This window comes from Pantherophis guttatus, chromosome 9 (genome assembly GCF_059756535.1).
Source record: "Pantherophis guttatus breed Tessera chromosome 9, ASM5975653v1, whole genome shotgun sequence".
Lineage (NCBI taxonomy): Eukaryota > Metazoa > Chordata > Lepidosauria > Squamata > Colubridae > Pantherophis > Pantherophis guttatus.
Genome location: NC_142071.1, coordinates 16223094 through 16244752, shown reverse-complemented (window position 1 = coordinate 16244752; position 21659 = coordinate 16223094). Strand labels below are relative to the sequence as shown.

At 38.6% G+C, this 21659-nt stretch overlaps 1 protein-coding gene across 1 annotated transcript; it reads right to left on the bottom strand.

Annotated features, from left to right (window-relative positions):
- Positions 1 to 873: 873 nt before the first annotated feature.
- On the bottom strand, positions 874 to 20242 carry GCK (glucokinase). The gene is made up of 10 exons (XM_034436948.1): positions 20210 to 20242; positions 16758 to 16920; positions 16151 to 16305; positions 15406 to 15525; positions 14256 to 14351; positions 13071 to 13170; positions 10683 to 10866; positions 9085 to 9240; positions 7612 to 7845; positions 874 to 3323 (listed from the first exon to the last, which is right to left on the bottom strand). Exons 1-10 carry the CDS (start codon positions 20240 to 20242, stop codon positions 3179 to 3181), a joined length of 1386 nt encoding a protein of 461 aa, XP_034292839.1. The 3' UTR covers positions 874 to 3178.
- Positions 20243 to 21659: the final 1417 nt, after the last annotated feature.

Below are 21659 nucleotides of genomic sequence, written 5' to 3'. Positions count from 1 at the left end.
GGTTTCCTCTCTTGGTTCCTCGTCCCAGAGCAGTAAGTTCGGATCTCCCACCACCACCAGTCTCCCACCACCCAGTGCGCTCACATAGGGCTGCCCTCCTCCGGGTCCCCTCGGCCAGACAGTGTTGGCTAACGGTCCCCAGGATGAGGGCGTTCTCTGTGGTCGCACCGACCCTCTGGAATGGGTTTCCCACCAGGCTCCGGACGGCCCCTGACCTCCGCACCTTCCGCGTCGACCTAAAGATATGGCTCTTTCAGCAACTTCCCTGATCTGCCGTGGATTTTAACTTGGGGATTTGAGGATTTTAAATTGGTTTTTAATATTATTTAATCTTTATCTATTGTCGGGTTGTTTTATTGTTGTGAGCTGCCCCGAGTCCTACGGGAGAAGGGCGGCATATAAATCTGACAAATAAATAAATAAATAAATGATAACTTTGAAATTTACCATTGAAGCATAAACACTGGCGTTTGTACATTATAAGCAGTCTCTTATATTTGCATCCTCTCTTTTTTTGGATGCATTCCCTGGATGCTTTTATATGTTATGTTCCTTAGGAATATTAATAACTAGCAATTCACTTTATTATATATACTCATATTTTTAAAAAATATCCTACAAGTGAATGTTATTAAATTGTTCCCAAAGTTTATCATCACTGTTTGCATATTTGAATGTTTCCTACCCGACTTCAGTAAACAATTCTGAAATTACATGGCTGAAAATAAATTAAAGAGTAAAGCTGACTTTCATATCTGTCTGTCTGCCTGGGATTCCTCTGTATATTACTTCTTTACCATACAGATATTGCAGTTATGTATTGTATTCCAATTTAGTGCATAGAATAGTTATTGGAAAACAATGACACAGGGATAATTTTTACCCATATTTTAATTTATTTTAATATAAAAGACCCCCCAAAACTATGAAAAAATAGCAGGATTCAGAAGTAAAACAAAACAGGAAAATAAACAATATTATGCCAGTGATAAGAAAGCAAGTGTGCCTAAGCCAAGCAACTGTATGACCAAAAACTCAATAGGAGGAATGGAGATTGGCAAGATATTCCATTAAAAAAGCAGAATTATGTGTGCTTTTAAACTGTGCAAGTATGTTTGTATTCCAGCCTATCTTTGCTAAACATCCAGGAAATAGATGTGTCTGTTGTCAACAGTTTGTTGTCTGTTTCTGACCTGCTCATCAATTTATCTTTCTGATTTATCTTTTTTGATTTTATGACAAGGGCCTGTACATTTTTAACCTTAGCCAATGTTTCATACAAATTGCTCCAGGATCTCCCCCCACTTTTTTCATTACTCTACCCATACATCTTTCTTTACTTCATCTCAAATACATCTGGACTAGAATCTTTATAGCGTTCACCCAATCATCAATTTCAGCCACTGCAACGCATATCATCCTTGTCTTTACTAACTGGCATTTTTGTCCAACTGCAACCCATCCACATTAATTGGCTTATTATCTAGATATCAACAAATCATTGCTTAGCCCAAATTCAGCCATGTAGGGAAATTGCAAAACCTTTTCATAGTTAGCAAATAACAGTCTGGGATCTACGTTTTTAGAGGAAGTATTGCGATTTCTATTTTTCTTAGTCTCTAAAAATAGAACCAGAGCTAAAAAAAGAAAGCTAAAAAGAGAATCAGGAAATGATAAGGATATGGTGCTCCAGAACTGACTTTTTATACTCTGCCAAGACTCCTCCAATGCTTGTTAACAATAGGCAGTGTGGTGTCTAATGTTTTATGGGCAATCACACTGAAATGGCAATTAACCTCTACTGCAAATAGATTAACTCTATTAAACCCAACACAAGTGATCCTACCTAAGCCCACATTCACGTTCACTAGGGAAAAATTTAACCCCTGGATTCAGCCAGATGTATAATGAACCTGTCACTCTGCCTCTCTCCCACTCTTCTAGTGTCATATTGGTATAGAGAATAACCTGTTTGTTTTCAGGCCTCCTGGATTTGACCTAGATCTGGAATTTCATGAAAGCAAATGAAACTTCAAATATCTGGGTTGTGCTATTTCTGGAGATGGTATCTCAAGTTCAGATTTGACACATTCACTTAGGGCCTTTCTCTGTTTGTCAGTTGAGTTCCATCCATGGTTGAGCTGGCAGAAAACTATAAGGAATATGAATTTGGCCATTCTCATTTGTGATCCCTTTATTGCTTCTTATGTCTTTGATCCCAGTCATCGCCCTGAGTTCTCTCCAAGACAAGGGTGACAAAGTCTAACAGATTTTAGCAGGAGCAGCTTCAAGGCATCTGTCAAAGGAAAGGAGAAACTATTTGTGGCTAACCATGAATATGTCAGTCTCAAATGGGTTAGGGACAAGATGAAGGCAGTGCCATGTGAATCCAGTGGAAAAAAGTGGTTCTTACGGCAGGAGATCTTTGTGCTGTGGTTGAACGCAAGTGGGGAGATAATATAGCCCGAATCACATTAAGACAGAATTAAGAGCTACCTGAGGAAGAAAATCAGCATCAACATTTCCTAGAAACATTGAAATGGAGATCATATCTAGCCACCACACGTTGATACGGACCTTTGTTTTAATCTCCTTAGAATCAAATTTTCTAAAGAAACCAGTGGCACATTTTGGATGATTCTACACTTTAGACTTGATATCTTCCTTTGCTATCTTCTACGTGCAATGCTCTGCATTCTATAAAGCAAGGCTCCAATGATCATTTCACTGGGAAAAACAATTTTTGGTTTACTCTTCTTATTGACTGATTGGTCAAGATCTTTTTGTTGAGCAATTTTCCACCCCAACAAATTAACTTCCTTCCTGTTCACTCAACACCACCATAGAACTAAATGAATTGTTTTAATATATAAATTGAACACCCCTCAATTCATTACTTAAACTCTAACCCATATCCCCCTCCCGCCTTCATACATTATAGGAGAATTTGAAGAAAAAGGAAAAGTTGATGTTTGAAAGAATAATTGCATTCTCTACAAATAGAAGTTAGGAGGAACCCAATGTTGATCCAGCCATCGTTCTATCCAGTGGTCATTCAACTCCCCAGGAATAATTTCCTCCTACTGGTCCTGTTCCTGGCACACCCCAAAAGAACACATCCTGGTCACTGAGAAGAAGAGGTGCTTTCCTAGAGACAGCTTTCCTTTCATAGTCCATTTCATTGGCCAATCATGCAAGCCATTTTGTACGCTACAGCAGAAATGAGAGCGGCTCCTCGTCCACTGCCTTCTTCTGACTGCAGGAAGGCGATGTCACAGCCTGGAGTGAGTTGCCTGACTGATGCATGGAAACGCTCTTTGAAACTATGAACAGAAGAAAAAAAGGGAGAGAAGAAGGAGAAAGGAAGAGTCAGTGTTTTCCGAGAAGAAACCTCTTGGACAGGCAGGGGTTTCAGAGCCCTTCAAAGCAGATATCAGTGTTGCAACTCTACAGCTGAATTTAACACAATCGTTTTAAAAAACCAAAACTGGCTAAGTTTATTCAGTTGCCTGGGTTTCAGGAAACTCTGGAGCATAAATTGAACAACACTCTGCTAGATCTGCAGAATTCTAACAACATGAACTGGTAAGCCGCCCACTTCTTAAAAGGGATCCCTCCTACCCACCCTATATTTCAGGTTTCATTTTAATCAGGATGAATCAGGTTGTGTTGAAAGCAGCCCAGGCATGTAGACAGGCCCTTTGTGGCATTCAAGTGTCCAATTTGTTGGCTTAAGCCTCAACAATGAGTTTGAAACACAGAAGTTATTATTTCTGATATCCTGCCTAGTACTCTGATGTTTGCTGTTATCACAGTATGGAGCTGTTTTGGAGCAAATTGGATGTCTTTGGCAGCAGGTCCTCCAACCTGGCTGAATAAGGGTCAAGCTAAATGTTATGTATGAAAGCACCTCTAATCTTCTGTTTGCCTATGGTTTTTCAGCTGTAACTCTTCTCATTCCCATGGACGGCCCATGGATTTGCAACATGGATAATATTTAAAAAGTCAAAAATACACACACAAAGGGGGGAACCAGAAGTGTCACAGTGAGACTGGATGGAAAAATAGCGGGCTATACATTTCTGAAATGTATGGTAAAAGGGGGAATTAACAATATTAATAATATTATTAGCAAGTAAGGGTCAGTATTTAGAGGAGGGAGTAAGGGGATGGTAAAATATTATATAATCTGTTATGAATTAGGTTTTTGTTGTGAAGAAGTCACAGGGGGGGATGGGTGGTGAGGGGGGGTTAGGGAGGAGGGGGGGAGAAAAATGGGGGAAAAATTTGTATTTGAAAACTTTTTCAATAAAAGAAAAAAAGAAAAAAGAAAAATAGCGGGCTCCGATGAGCTTTGCGAAAATCCAGCCGGACAAACTGCTGTCAGGGGGTCTTCGGACCAGAACTGTCCTGTAGGGACGGTGAAGAAGGAGAGGCATCTCATAAGACCAAGAGGAACAGGAAAGTTCCTCAAAAGGTCAGAGGCAGCTTTTCGGACAGGGGTCTGAAGCTGGGGCAACCAGACTAAGTTTTTTGTGCAGGAGTGGTGTTTAAATGGAGTGCTGGTACCGGGTGAGTGATTGGCCAACTCACAGGTAAAAGAAAATTTGGAATTGGATTAAAAGGTGTCCCGGAGCTGATATGAGTGGCTAATTGGCACTTGGGAAATTCAATGGAGGGAGAAGAATAAAGAGGAGGCTAAAATACTAAAGCCCAAGAAAGTTTTTGTATCTATAATTGGATTTGGACAAACTAAAAATAAGAAAAGAACCCGAGGAAAAGTATTCTTTATGTGGATTTAAATATTTTTGACAGCTTTGACATTTAGTTGGCTTGAAAATATTGTGGATTTGAGAGACACATCTGCTGGCTGAAAGAGTGTACTGCAATATATACTGGAAGGAAGAAAAAGTACAGCTGTGACCTTGACCACTAAAAGATAATTTGGAAACTGTGAGAACTTTTAAGGAGTATCTGTCTTTCTACACTGCTTGGTCTCAATTCTCAATGGCTGTGGAAGATACAAATATTTAACTTGGAGTGGACTGGATAAATACTTAAATTGGACATTATTTGAAAACAAAAAGAGACTAAATGAATTTTAAATTTTAATTAAATATGACATTTTAAAGTTTTAACATTTTCTTAAATTGGCAATATGGAGTCTTGGATGTGTGAGGAATTAATTGAATTTAAAATATGCATGAATCACTAAAGGGTAATAAAAAGTCAGAAATTTTGCTGGAACACAAAGTACAAGAAATAGGGGAGAAGGTGGCAGAAGAGAGCATAAATGAGGAGCAAGAAAATAATATTGAAGGAAAAGGAATTGAATGCAAAAAGCAGTTAGATGATTTCACTGGGATTTACAGTGGCAAAAAAAGAGCGGATAGGGACATCCCCCCAAAAAGAATCAATCAAAGGGTAAAGAGGGAAATAGTGGAAAGAGATTAGGAGAAAACTTGGGGAGAACTATTTGAATATTATATCTAAAAGTGAGAAAAAGGAGTCAGAAGAAAAGATATAATAAATATAAAAACAAAACCAAAAAGGAAAAAGAAGTAGTTAAGAGAATGGGATAAAAGGAGAAAATTATCAAGAAGTGGAATTTTGGAGAGACCAAGAGAAAATGGTTAAAGAAGGGAAGATCAGTGGAAAGGAGGAAGGGAAATAAGGTAAATATTAGTAGATTTAAGGGAACAGTATTAATATTATTAATTGTGGATGGTCAAGTTAAAGGGTTTTAATGTAAGATTTGAATGTGATGGTGTATATTGTTTATAGTAAAACAGAATAGCAGATGAAATGTGAAATAGTAATTTGGCTTAATTTTGAAGACAATTTTAATTAAGAGACAAAGTTGAAATGTTAAAAAGTGGGATGGGGATTTTGAGAAATATATTCTGTAATGGAGAAATAAGATAATTAATTGATGTTATTGTAAGAGATTAGGAATTAGTGGTCCTGCTTATTATGTATTAAGAGAAATTAAGATAAGACAAAGAAGTATGGAAAAAGAATATTATGACTGAAATTGGAAATATGTAAAATGGACTTGGAAAAAAAAAAGAACAATATGGCAGAAGTTGAAATAACAAGATATGGTGAAAAATGATTAATTCGTGATAAAGAACTATATGAAAGGGATGAATATGGAAAAAATGGGAAGATTGGAATAAATTAAGAAGATTAATATATATAAAATGTAGAAGATGTGATCTGGTCAACACTCTGTTCATAAAATATGTATGATGAAAGAAAAATTTTAATAAAACTTGTTTACAAAAAAAAAGAATACACACACATATTTATGTTTTTAATATGCAGAAGATGCCAGATTCTAAGAAACAATGGGAAAATTGGGATGATAACACATATTCAAAAGTTTGCATTTACACTAAAAGGTTCTCAACTTTCTCTTCAACATGGACCCCCTTTAAATACCTTTTGTGGCCATGGACCATGGCCCTGGATGCCCAAGACTTAAGATTTAAATCATAATATTTTTTTCAATCCTTTGTAGACTCCTGCGATTACATCACAGCCCCCTCAGGGGTCCATGGACCACAGGTTGAGAACCATTGCTCTAGGCTTTTTGTCCCTCAAGAGATAGTTTTGATTGCTAGGATACTGTTTTGCTTGAGGGATCAAATATTTTCTGCACTCCTCTGAGAACCAAAATTCTCTCATGATATCTTCACCTAGGAACCTAGACTTTTTTTCACAATTGGCAATATTTCAGCATGATCGTATCACTTAGTTAAATATTTGATCATTTGAGATGCCCTTGTGCATCAGGAAACCAAAGTTGTATCATGAAAGTGTGTGTGACAACATGGGCAATTTTGATCACACTATAGGATGGAATTGTGAGAAAATATGTAGTTAAAAAATTGAAATTTTCATTATGTTATAATTTAGAATTTTTATAAAATGATATATGTTACTATAAGACTCCAGAAAAGTTGTCTAGATTGTATAAGGATCTTTCAAATTTAGACTGGAAATATGGGCAACGTGAAGGGTCATTTTATCATGCTTGATGGAGTTTAAAACCCCTACAATTTCTGTGTTCAATTATATACTATATAATGATACAAAGGATTTTAAAGATCAACATTCAACTGAAATCAAAACTTTTCTTTCTGGGATTAATGGATAGGCAATTGGAAAAGAGCCATGGAGTATTATTTTGACATATGATTACTATTTGGGGAGTGTTATATGCACAAAAATGAAAATTTTGAAATACCAACAATTGAGGAATTGTTGGTGAAGATAACAGAATTAGCAAAGATAACAAAATTAATTTATTTCATTAGAGACATCAACAACAACATTTATTGGAAACCCCTTATGGATTTTTTGCTGAAAAAAAGAGAGAAATGAACTTGTGATTTATGAGTCTGAAGATTAGAAAGAGTAACTTAGAAAGAAGGAAATTATGATGTGACCTTAGAGAGAGAGCGTACAATATAAATGCTGTCAAAAAGATTGGAAGCTACTTCTTTACAATCTTTCCTTTCTTTCCATTTCCATTGTTTTCATTTTGTTTCTTCAGTGAAAGTTATTTTTTTTAAAAAGGAAACCAAGGTTGTGTCAAGGGCTCACCTAGGGTGGTGCTTGTAGACTGACCCATCAACACCCACTGTAATCTTCAGCGTCTCCTCGTTCCTGCTGTCCCTCATGCGATTGATAACCCCAGCCAGCCCAGCTGAGCACATTTGGGCAGCCCGTGTGGAGACACTCTCACAGGCCATCTGAACAATGTCACAATCCATTGCAGAGGGAAACAGCTCAAAAGAGGTTAGAATATTGTAAATCTGCTTGCGGTCACCAGTATCACTGGAAGCAAAATGGAAATATAAAGACTTAGGGCAGCAGAATGACAAGTTAATTTTATTCTAAGAAAAGCTTTCTGAATCATGTCTATCAGATAGATACAGCAAGACCAGCTAACCCAGTTGTAAGGGAATAGGAAGCAAGACTGTACTGAGAATCTAGAGAAAAGCCGAGTGGTTAGGTGATGATTGTAAATAGAGCTGTGCAAAGAGGTTCAAGGTTGGAACCATCCATGTGAGGGTTGTTCCATTTCCAGTATAACTGGAATGGCCATTGTGGAATTGTGGAACATGAGGATGAAGTATTCTGATCTGAGATTGTTTTGCATCCCTCTAAAAGTAAAATTCCCCCTCGGACAGTCCCCAATGACTTTATGAACACATCCATGTAACTTTCTTGGTAGCATTATGCTGATGACTTGTCATTGTTTTCTGACTGAACATTTTTTGGCTTTCTAATCTAACCTACTGCCTGACGATTTCCAGGGGAAACCTATGTTTGGCATTCCTTATTTTTTTGAGATAATCTATACTGAAGGACGCCCAATATTCCCTTGGAAAGCAGAAAATCTGTTGCTGCATGAATAAATCAAAAAGATCTCTTCCTTCTCAAGCCATGGAACTAACTGATGGTCATTTATAACCATTCACATCATGAAAATTTCATGAACGGTTCAGTGAAAATCTGTCAAGCCTCAATGGAAAATCTGAATTAGAAAGCTGCGGCTAATTTTGACTTGTTATTCATCATGGCTGATTAACAGAAGAGTCTATAATATTTGCAGAAGAAAATTGATGAGGACGAGACTCTGTTGGAATTTTTGTACTCCCGGGCAGATAAATTTCAGCCACTTTAGAAGAGCCTACGGCATTTTAAATTCACTCCCTAGAATAGATTTTATGTGCACGTTGATTTTTTTTTTGCAAATCAGCACCTTCTTTTTTGAAAACCAAATTATTATTAATATGAAACATAAAGCTAAAACAGAATAAAACAGCTGCAGAAAAATGGATAAAATAAACTAAATAACAAAGGACTAAAATACCTGACATATTGTAGGTGGGAAGAGGAGGAATCATCAGTCTGCATTGCAATATTTTTTTCCAGGGTGTTCAAAAACCTGCTCATGACATCAAAACAACCTTTCCACTTATTTTCACTAAGAACTATTAGCAGGGCAACAATAGGCCTCTCCTGATGATTCCAAAGTGCCCCAAGTAAACTTTGTACAGTATTGACTACCTTTCAATCTGTGAGATAAAACGACTTTCAAATGATCCTCTGGTCTTCAGCTTTTCTGAAGCTTTTCCATTGAAGAGTAGGTTTTCATTTACCAGTTTTAGCAGCACCAGTCGTACAATCTCCCCTATGTACTTCCCCCCTATGATCTTCTCAAACCTGGAGAAAGGAAGGTACAGTTTAGTCACACACAGGAGAAGCTCCGTGCAGGTAGGTAGGTGTGTGGGGGGGAGGCAGACGCATCAACACCCACAAGGCATGGAGATCATTTATATATGTATAATAGGGAAGGTTAAATGTGTTAGTGTGTCAGATGAAATCACTGCAGTTTGTTTGAACAAAATCCACTCGTAGGAAGATTGATTGCCTAACAACGGGGGTTGTTTTCTCTGAACAAAGGAAAAACAACCACTTTCCCACTTTGCTTAACTTGACTTTTTTTTTCCAGTAACCAATGTGTGCACAGGTCATTTGTGCCAGAGTTTAAAACTCAGCTCTATGATATTTTCAGTATTAGAAGAGGGTTTTTTTGCAAGTCCTGCTTGTTACTATGAGGCCAAGAAAGGAAACCATGAATGTTATTACCTCTATTCTAAAGCAGCTTTACTCAACTTGAACATCCTCCTGATATGTGGATGTCAACTCTCAAAATCTCAGCCAACATGGCCTTTACTGAGAATTCTGGGAGTTGATGTTCCCACATCTAGAAGTTACCAACATAACACCAACAAGCTTGGACAAGCTTGCAAGTAAAAAAACCCTCTATTCTAGGGCATTTTCTTACACCATAGCCCTTTTTGTCTGAATATCCTAGATCTCCAAACCCAACACATTTTAAGGTGGCCAGATTAGGCAAAGCTTCTCTACAGAAAGTATGGGCTACATATAGCCCAAAGAATGTCATGTGATTTTTGTACTTATTAAAATGTGCACATAATCAGTCCAGATTTTGGTAAGAGCTCTCTGTTTCTTCCCTGGCAATCTGCTGTTTGGGAGAGAGAGAAATTGGATGTTGGATAAAAGAAAAGAGGAAGAGGAAGGGTTAGGAAGGGAAGGAAGGAAGAAAGGAAGGAAGGAAGGAAGGAAGGAAGGAAGGAAGGAAGGAAGGAAGGAAGGAAGGAAGGAAGGTGGGTCACACTTATCTCTGGATTAAACCCTATTCACCACTGCACATGAACCCTAACAGATTACTTCTAAAACAAAGTAATTTTCAAGAGTTAAGATTGCCCTCCCTTACTTTAAGCTTAGAAAAGCACAACAGATCTTACTTTCTAATCTAGTGTTTCTTAACCTTGGCAATTTTCGGATGGACCTCCATGATTCAAACTTCAACTTGGACTTCAACTTCCAGAATTCTGGGACTTGAAGTCCACCCATCTTAAAGTTGCTAAGGTTGAGAAACATTGATCTTAAAATTAACACCATGGAAGGGAATGATATCAAAAGGAATTGCCTTTGTGACCATCCCAAACTCATGACTTGTGCCTAGATGTTATGGTGAGACCACAGCTTTCATGCAAGCTTCAGTGCCTTGTTCTTGTTCCCTAGTACACCAGAGAAGAATAATCAATTAAGTTAACTTTATCTGACATATTCCTTACAGCTGCTGACCGGGGTTAAGTGAGGTTTCATCTACCACACGATCATACTCCAAGAGGAATTCATCCAACTCTCCCGACTCTCCGAAAGCGCCCCATTCGGTGTTCACACACATTCGTCCTTCATTGCCTTCTACCAGTTCCACATTCTCCATCTCTTCCATGTAGCAAGCATTGCAGCCTGTGCCTAAGAGAAGGAGAGGCAAAGAAATTTCCCCAGTCAATCCAAGCCCAAGCATCATCGGGAGACCCTTGACATGTCTCTATTATCCTGGTCCACGTTGAAGATTTTTGGAAGCTGACATTTTACTCCAGGTCCAGCTAATATCAGTGGATTACTAAAAGAACATATAAAGGCTAAAGTTGATAACAGAATAACATAGTTGGAAGATCTTGGAGGTCTTCTAGTCCAACCCCCACTCAGGCAGGAAACCCTATACCGTTTCAGACAAATAGTTGTACAATCTCTTCTTAAAAACCTCCAATGTTGGAGCACCCACAATTTCTGGAGTCAAGTCTGTCCACTGGTTAGTTGTTCTAACTATCAGGATATTTCTGCTTAGTTCTAGGTTCCTTCTCTCCTTGATTAGTTTCCATCCATTGTTTCTTGTTCTGCCTTCAGGTGCTTTGGAAAATGGGTTGAACCTCTCTTCTTTCTGACAATTCCTTAGATATTGGAACACTGTTATCATGTCACCCTTAGTACTTCTTTTCAATAAATGTAATAGAATTACGTTATGAAGACCACATACATGTAGTCCTCAATTTAGGACCATAATTATAGTTGTACTTCATGCTGGTTGTTATGTAGATCATTATGTGATCACACCCAATTTCATAACTTTTTTGCACAGTCATTAAACAAATGCAATGCTTGTAAAGCGAAAACTGCAATCATCAGGAGAACCCATTTTTCACAATGGGTAGGGTTCTGGGGTTTTTTTTTGCTGGAAATTGGAAATAAAATGCTGGTTTTCTGAAAAAAATAAAGTTATAAATCGTATTCATGTGATGCTGCAAACAGCCATAAATGTGGGCTGGTTGACAAGCACCCAAAATGCAATCATATGACTGGGGGGGTGGGGGGTGGGGGGGGGGGGAGGGAGCAGTAATCAGAACTTCAAATCTGGATTGTAAATAGCCTGGGGGAGGTCCATTGGAACATTGAATGGTGGCTAAGTGACTAGACCTAAGTCAAGGACTCCCTGTACTGACAACAATTAGAATTTACAATTTAGCAGAAGGAAATTCTGCAGAGTGCTTCCCATGTTGTAAAACACCTGCAAGTCCCTTAATAGCATTTAATCAAGTGAAGCAGAGTCATTACTATGGTTGCTGCAACTAATATATATCTAGAATGTCAGAAAGACCTTGGGTGCTGTTAAAAAGTACTGCTTGACAATGTCCACTTGATATATAACAGCTGTTTCCAGAATAGTCACATCATCATAATAGTCACATAAGAATTTGGCCACATTGAGCACCTGAGCTAAAGGGGAAAAAAAGCAACCCAAAACACAAATTTCCAGGCAACCTACTCTCTGTACTGCAAATAGTATTATTCATCTTCAGATAAATGGAGCATAACTCTTGCCTCACTTTGTAGTTCTTTAGCACCTGCCCGTTACAGGAAAAAACTGTTCATTCTGTTCCCATTGTGTTATTTTAAAAATCTGACAGGAACATCAAGGAATGTTCAACATATATCAATGCTGGAGGTTCATTGTCTGCACAAAACAAACCAGCAGCAGATGGGGATGGAACCGTTTGCAAAGATGTACTAATTGTGCTCTCAGGCTCCAAAACTCAAGAAAGACCCATTGAGATTCTTCCAAGCAATTTCCTTCACTGTTCCTCACCCAGAGACAGAAACCTTGCCAAACTAAAGCAGTTTGACAGACTAAAGCATCATAAAATATATACTTTGGAAACTATTAGGAAGGAGCCGTCTTCACCCTCTTTCTCCCACACAATCTAAATTGTGATGTCTCTTGGTCCTCTGGAATCTGGACAACATTCCATCCCATCACCCAGCTTTTTAGAAGCTATTGCTCTGGGGAGAGGCCACAGCTCAAAATGGGAATGTCCATGGTTTTCTACAATATCCATACAAACATCTGCAGTCAGAATTTGTTGGAGAACTATTAGTTCAACAAATCATATCACTGACTGGATAAGTGCTGTCTTCCAAACATGTTTAACTATAATTCCCATCATCTCCAATTTTATTGCCATGTTGACTAAGAGCAGTGGAGGCCACCAGGATAATATCAAGCGAGGAAGGTTTACAGCAGCCTCTCTGTAAAACTGGGTTCAGTTTGAATCAGCAAGAAGGAGTTGTTCAGATTACAATGGTTGTGCCCAGGGAAAGTATATGACAGGTCTACTTACCCACAATCATACCAACTTCACATCTGTGATCCTCATAATAGCAGGAAATCATCGTTGCTACTGTGTCATTGACCATTGCAACGACATCCATCTCAAAATCCTGCAGTGGGTTGAAAAAAGCACTGTTATCTTTCTAGAAGGACATCAAGAAATAACACATGTGGAATGACCACCTTCTCAGAAAGATACCATCAGATAACTCCAAGGATGTTGGAAGGCGGTTGGAGGTTGTTGTCTCTGAAGTTGGCTAGAGATTGAGGCAAAGTTCTCTGGGATTTTCCTAACATTCTGCACAAAACCAAAAGAGGATTTGTCACACCACACCACAAAATAAATGCTATGTTCCTTTTGTTATGTGTCATTGGGTTTGAAGGTGGCCATTCTGTAAGCATTCTTGCAAATCTGGAATATTGGAAGAGGGAAACAGATTTCCTACCCTTCGTATTCCCCCCCCCACACACACATACACTTCCTCCCCCCTCCCTTGTGTTGAATAATAGGCTATAAATTCTTTGGAGAAGAGATCTATCCCCTTACTCTAGGAGACGTCATGCATCTGGATTGTTCTGTACCTGTAGAGAACTGAAACTAATCAGAAAGTAACATAATCAAGAGGTGGGCCACACCTTCAGTCTCCAAGAAAAGATTACTTCTATCTAAACTGTTCTCCCTTGCTCCTAGGGTCCTTCATTTGGGATGATGGATAATGGATTCATTTCAGAGGACTCTGTAGACACTGCCATGTTTTTAAGATCTTGTTGTTCCTTCACATATAATGCTGGAAGTTTAACTCTTGACATTTCCAATTTAAAAACCTTCGTAAACGGCAGTATAACAGTCTTCTGCCTGCCATCTGGGGTAGGGAAACCTTAAATATTCTGCTGCTAAAAGCAAAGCACAATGTTGCGTCCATCTAGTTCTTCATCTTACTTGACAGTTCCTGAAAAAGGCGGTCTAAACTTAGGGAATACAGGACAGGTTCAGTCATTTCTATGGCTCCCTTCTTCCACATTTTCCTTATCGAAACATCTTATTTTAGTCTCACAGTTCTTTAGAGAGAGAGTAGACGGGGTTATGCTCAATGAGTCAGGTGCCCAATGTATTAGAAGGCTGCTTTTTCTGACCCTGAGAATTAGCTGAAAAGAAGCCAGGCACCAAACATTATGAAATGATTATTCCTCTCACCCCTCTTCGTTTGATAGCGTCTCTCAAAAGCTCCACAATGTTGTTCCCTTCAGCTCCAGATGCTTTGAAGCCTTTTGTCCAGTTCAACAAAATGCCCTACAAATCAGGACATGGAAAGAATCAGACCAAACTTTGCAAAACAAGCATAACTCCACGGCTGAAACAAACAATATGGATCAATATAGCAAGGGAAAGTTTGTCTAAAGCAAAGAAAAAAGCTACATTGTAATCAGAAGAGCCTGCAGATGTAGGCAACCATGTACCAGCAATGGAGAATAATTGCAGATTGTCTGGTTTTGATCATCTTAGACTAGATCTTACGTGAGAATGATGACATTTTCACAAACTCTTCACATTGTTGTAAGAGATTTTTAAAATTTATATTTATTGAGTATTTTGCCTCAGATAAAAAGCAAACTTAAATAAAAAAATAGAAAAGAAAGAAGAAAGAGAAAGAAGAGCAAAAAAAGAAGAAAAAAGTTATGAAATACAATGGTTTGTGACTTTCTCATTAACAGCTACTGTAGTAACAAACATATTGACTCCTCTTTAATATTCTTATAGGAGAAAAAGCAACAATGCAGGATTGTTAAAATTTTGCAAAATGTCTGCGATCCTACAGAAATCATACAATGGTTCATGGCTAACATGGTCTATTCACTGCTGAAGAATCTGTCTAGAAGCTCATCTACAATGCATGCACTTACACTAGTACAGTGACACATTTCCCTTGGCAGATTTGCACATTAGTGGAACTCAGTTTTTCAGTGCCGTTGTAACTTCAGGCAGTCGCTAAACAAATGGTGGTAAAATAAAAACTACCTGTATACTTATCTATGTTTTATGCTGAATTTCAAGGCTGACAGTGACATCACCGAAGTGCTTCACTTTTTTTTAAAACAGAAGTAATTTTCTATAGAAATTGATCATCTTCTGAGCTTCCATAGCACAAAGGGATTGAGTTTAACTTATTTGGTTGTTTTCTGATTTAGCATATTTTCTCCCAAGCTTCCCTCATATAGAGACAGAAGGAACATCGCACCCTCCAGTAGTTTAGGGATGTATGATTATGAATGATTCATCAGCTCCATTGAGAAAGTCATGCAGTCAAAAGCAGAAAGCATTCAAAATCCCTCGTTTCAAATCTCACCTTGTCAATGTCTTCATGTCGAACCGGGAAGGAAAATGTAAAGCCCAGAGGCAGCTTTTTGTGCTTCATTTGATGTTTGTCCAGGAAGTCGGAGATGCATTCCGAAATATAATCAAAGAGCTGAGGGAGAGACACAAATATTCTATTGTCCTTTAGTGAACATTTTCTTTCACTTTTTGCAAAATGCTTATTCAAGAACTCAAGTTCTTTGACAATGAGCAAAACACAACATCCTAGGGTGAGAGCAAGGCACCCTCATCCTTCCAACAACTGGGTAGGACTTTGATAATTTTGCTATTTTCATAATATGTAAAAGCTGCTAAAACACTGTCTTCTACACAACTTTGGCTTAACTGTTGACTTAAACATGGCTTCAATGAGCACCTCTTTATTTTATTGGTACAGCAACCAAACCATGAGGTAAATTAAATTGATCAAAAGAAACTAACTCAAGGGAACCCAGTGAGTTTCCATGACTGGAGGGAAACATGAATTTGGATCTTCCCTGTATTAGTTCATTCACTTTAATCACTACACCACACTGACTTTCTAGTAGTTGTAGGAACTTGAAGCTTTTTTTGGCATTTGATCAATATATAAAGTTCCATAGATTATGTCTCTGTTGAGTTGCTATGCAGAGGTGCCTTATCGGTGAGAGGGGCGGCATATAAATTTAAAAGTTTGTCATGTTGTGAAATCCAGCCCACCTCTCATTTGGTTCCTTTTGTCTTGATGATCAACTCACCATTTCAGCAGTTCCTGTCATGGCATCTTCTGGAATGGAGTACATTTGATGTTTTGTCTTCACCTTCCATTGCCCTTCCTCATCATCTCCCACTTTGACCAGCATCACTCGGAAATTGGTACCTCCAAGATCCAAAGATAGGAAATCTCCAACTTCTGTAACCCCAGAGTGTGACACCATGTCAATTTATGTCTTTGGAACCTTTGCAACCTTTGCAACCTGGATCATTGCCTCCAGAAGAACCCCATGATTGATTTAATGGGCATTTCAATATGATGATGACTAATATTTGCATGCCTCTATTTCTAGCCCTAGTGCTAGAATAGGGACCACTTTGGTGGGAAGGTAACAGGTGTTCCGTGCGCCTTTGGCATTTAGTCATGCTGGCCACAAGACCACAGAGATGTCTTCGGACAGCACTGGCTCTCCCGCCCTCTAGAGTCGGGAACGACTAGCACATATGTGCGAGGGGAACCTGTACCTTTACCTTATTTCTAGCCCAGGATTATAATTCCAGGATAGTCTTTGGACAATGCAATGGAGATTTAAAAAATAAGAGTTTAAGACTGCATCTCCCATCATCCATTTCTAATGAGCCAACAAGTACCTGATCCTTCTGGTGTGGACCGTACATATGTGGGCAGCATCTTCACCGAGGCCTCCTCGTGCGTCTCCAGTTTTAAGCCTCGATCCATTTCCTTCTGCATCCGACGCATCACCTTCTTCAAATCTTCTTCCCGTAGCTGGAATTCAGTTAGGATCTGTTCCACCTATGAGAGGAGAAATGCAAGAAAGGTTCAAGAAGAAGCACACTATACTTTGAAAGTGGATAACCTTGATCTCCTCTTCTTCTCTTTTTTGTATCTGCATCTGATAAATTGCTTTCTAAACTATGTGCTTTTCAGGGAAATTATCTTCCAATTCTCCCATGGCTACAGAGTTTATTAGGCAACCCATGTCTTCTTCTACAATTGTGGCTAGCTTCCCTTGTTGTGAAATTTTTAAAAAGGCTAAATGCTATCTGCTCTAGATAGCATTTAGCACTAAAGGACCCGGTATCAATGAAATGAATAAATGACTGGCAACAAAATATCTAAACTGACAAATGATCTAAAAAGAGAGAAAATCAGGTTGTGTTTTTCTCCATTTCAAATTTCTTGAGTATTTGGGGGGGGACCCTCTCTCCTTTTTGTCTGCTGATTCCAATTTACAGCTGCTTCCCAAGATTAGTCAAGTGAAAAAAACACATTAAGAATAACTCATAAATCCACAATTCTAGAATTCTAATTCAGATGCACAAATATATATTTTTTAATCATTGTCCGACTTTTTGGTCCGCTTAAACTGGATTGTGTAAGTTTACTTATGGAATGATGGCTAATTAAATAATGATCACACAGTCAAAATAGTCTGCACTTTCCTCCCACATTTCTATTTTTAGTTACTGGTTAAGACAAGGGAGCATTTTATTGATCAGTTTGCTCTTTAAAACCTTCAAAAACTAGCCTAACTATAGTACAAACTGTAAATATTTACATTTGTCTTTCAGAATTCTTTGGACAACCAAAGAAGACTGGAGTCAGGTTGGAATACTATTGCATCATTAAACTGTGATCTTTCTTGACCTCTGTGATGGGGTAATGATAGCACCTGTTTCTAAATCCATGCTACTAGGGATGTTGATTCAAGTAATAGTACACTAATATTACACTGATTCAACAAATAGTTTAGCAATAGCAATAGCAATAGCACTTAGACTTATATACTGCTTCACAATGCTTTCCAGCCCTTTCTAAGCAGTTTACAGAGTCAGCCTATTGCCCCCAACACTCTGGATCCTCATTTTACTGACCTTGGAAGGATGGAAGGCTGGGTCAACCTTGAGCCGGTGAGATTCGAACTGCCAAATTCCAGGCAGCCGACGGGCAGCAGAAGTAGCCTGCAGTACTGCACTCTAACCACTGTGCCACCACAGCTCAGTTTACATTAGTTAAATATAATAGTTTGCTGGTTCATAGGGATATCTATTTCTTCTATAGAATTGGTGAGACTTTGTTTCAGAAACAAAGGACATTTGCCCAAGTCTTTCATGCTATTGTAGGCACACAGGAGAAATGTGCCCACTTGCTGGGCACATTTCACACTCCCTAGTATCCTGTTTCCAGCCATGATCAGTTAGGTATCACTAGAAATCTTAGAACCACGAGGCATCAGAAAGCAGCAGGAGTTCACCCACTACTGCTTGTTCCAGCATCTGAGAGAGAAAGTGTCCTGTCTATTGAATATGGAGAACTAGTGAAAAATAGATGGCTTTCATTCATAGCTTTTAACAAGAATTGCATTCTAAACAGATAATTTTGGTGGGGTTGTATTTTGCACTAAGTCTATGGTTCCCAAACTGTGTGCCAAGATACCCACAGGGTGTTGTAGCAAACTCAAAGGTTACCATAAGAACATGAACTACTAGCTCAAGATAGTTTGCAGTTTTGGGATAAGAGCTCTAGGAAAAAATTAGGGAGACACTAAGTGTACTATGAATCAAGAAAGTTTGAGAACCTCGCCATCCAGTCATTGCTTGGTTAATCCCAGTTCAGAGTGTTTGCACAGATCACACTCAGCCATAAGTCACAGGGGTATGTGTAACATGCTAAAGCAAAACCAGTAAAAAACCATCTCATAGTAGAGGATTCCAGACATTTATGAAGCAGTGTGTGAAAGAGATGTTTTGCCATCAACTGTGAACTGAATGGCTGATACTGACATGACAAAATTACTTGGTTCCCTCATTGGTTAGTTTTGTTTAGGCTTACTGCAAAGCATAATCCCACCCTAATAAACCCAAATTGGCTAATAAACCATAAGAGCTGCACTTAGTATACACTTAGGCGAGATCTGGCTCAAAAACAGTAACTGTGAGAGGGATCTTGGAGTCTTAGTGGATGATCACTTGAATATGAGCCAGCAGTGTGCACCAGCAGCCAAAAAAGCTAATATAATCCTTGGTTGTATAAACAGATGCATAGAATCAAGATCACGTGAAGTATTAGTATCACTTTACAAAACCCTGGAATACTGCAACTAATTTTGGTCACCATACTACAAAGAAGATGTTGAGACTTTGGAAGAAGTTCAGAGAAGAGCAACTAAGATGATCAAAGATCTGGAGACTAAACCATATGAAGAATGGCTGCAGGTGTTGGGTCTAGCTAGTCTAAAGAAAAGAATTAGGGGTGATAGCAGTATTTTAATATTTGAGGGGCTGCCACAAAGAAGAGGGGGTCAAATTATTTTCCAAAGCACCAGAGGGCAGAATAAGAAACAATGGTTGGAAACTAATCAAAGAGAGAAGCAACCTGGAATTAAGGAGAAACTTCCTGACAGTGGGGACAATTAACCAGTGGAAAAGCTTGCCTTCAGAAATCATGGGCACTCCATCACTGGAAGTTTTTAAGAAGAGACTGGACAGTCACTTCTCTGAAATGGTATAGGTTCTCCTGCTTGAGCAGGGGGCTGGACTAGAAGACCTCCAAGGTCCCTTTCAGCTCTACTCTACTCTACTCTACTCTACTCTACTCTACTCTACTCTACTCTACTCTACTCTACTCTACTCTACTCTTCTTCTTCAATAAACCAGGATGATAAGTAAACCCAGTGTACAGTGGTACACCTCAATCATACAAATGGTGTACGATTTGTACACCAGAGCACTAAAATCCTCTTTATATATCACCATGCTTAAGAGCATCCTGTGCTTTGTGGTTATTCAGTTTCTTTGAATATAGCTAACAGTTGTCCATGTTCTGATAGCCTTAACATCTGCTTCACTCCCACTTGCAACTGAACTCCAGGGAAATTGGCCCCAAATTAGTAGAGAAATCCAGATCTGAAGGCAAGAGGAACAGACTTCAGGAGGAGGGATGCACTCTGTGTTCACTGAAATCCCACCACCTCCATTCCTTGATTACATACTCAGAAATTAGAAATAATAAGGCAGTTTCCTTAGAATAATTTCCTAAAGCCAAAGAGAAAAGGTTTGGGGGAAAAGAGCATCCTCCTTACCAGTCTCAAGGTCTCAAACTCTTTCTTCTTCATCACTGATGGTGATAGTCTTCAAAATTCTCCGAGCAGGAAAGAGGGTCTGTGCTGCAAGAGAGAGACTGGAACCTGTTCCCTTCCTGTAACACATCAGCCACCTGGTCTTTGAAACTGACAAGGCAACTCAGCCGCTTGTTTCTTTTGTTTGCTTAAGCTCCAGGTTGAGTGTCACCCAGATCTGGGGGCAACGTTTCTAGACCCCAAAGATTAAAGATTCATCAGGCAGAAGCCAAAGAGCTATTACCATAGCACAGAAAACGGAGATCCGTTATTGCAACATTAACAAGAATGATGCAAATAGCATTCCAGACAACTCATCCTTTAGCCTCCTAGGGATTTTGAAGGGCTTCAGCTTCTAGGTGGTTCTGGGCAACATGGATTGTTAATCATGCTTTTATACCTCAGCATTATGGGTGAACCCCTCCAACAATGTTGAAACAAGCCATGACTCAGCACAAGGTAGAAACCCATTCAAACAATCAAGGAATTGGTACGTTTATGGCTCTTTAAATAAATCAATATAGGAATAAAGAAGATTGTGGCCAGGCATGAACTTTTCCCGTCTAAAGCAATTGTTCAGCCATTGAGATAGCAATAGCACTTAGACTTATATGCCACTTTATAGTGCTTTACAACATTCTCTGGGTGGTTTACAGATCCAGCAATCTGGGTCCTCATTTTACCAACCTCGGAAGGATGGAAGGCTGAGTCAACTTTGAGCTCGTCAGGATCGAACTCCATACTGTCAACGGTGTTTGCCTGCAATACTGCAATCTAACCACTGTGCTACCATGAGTCCTTGATATCACCATTCTGCTAACAAACATTTTTCCACAAACATTCCAAAATCTTTATGTTTATATTTATGATTGTATGTCGCCCAGGGTTACCTTGAGGTAAGATGGGCGGCCTATAAATTTTATAAATAGATAGATAGATAGATAGATAGATAGATAGATAGATAGATAGATAGATAGATAGATAGATAGTTTTCGTATCTACTTGTATTCATCTATGTCTAATTTCTTTACCCTTTACAGTGTGACTTGTCAAGGTTTAATTCTTTTTACGCAAAACTATGAAGTTTGAACATTAAGTTCTATTCATTTTCTATAAAGTCTATAGCATAAATATGTCTAGTTTCCTTTATTTATACTTCAGTTTATTTATTGGAAGTATGAAGATTGTACACATCAGCCCCATGACTGAGGCTGCATATCTTAAAAAAATGCATAGCTTAAAAAAAAAAATCCAGGCAATGAACATATTTAAAAATCCACATACATATCAAACCCATGAATAAACCAAAACTATTGCATAAAAAATAGAGGACTTTTTTTTGTTATACATGGAGATAGAGGAAAAAAGTCATATCATGTGTTAGATAAGATTTCTATTTAACATTATGGGGCAT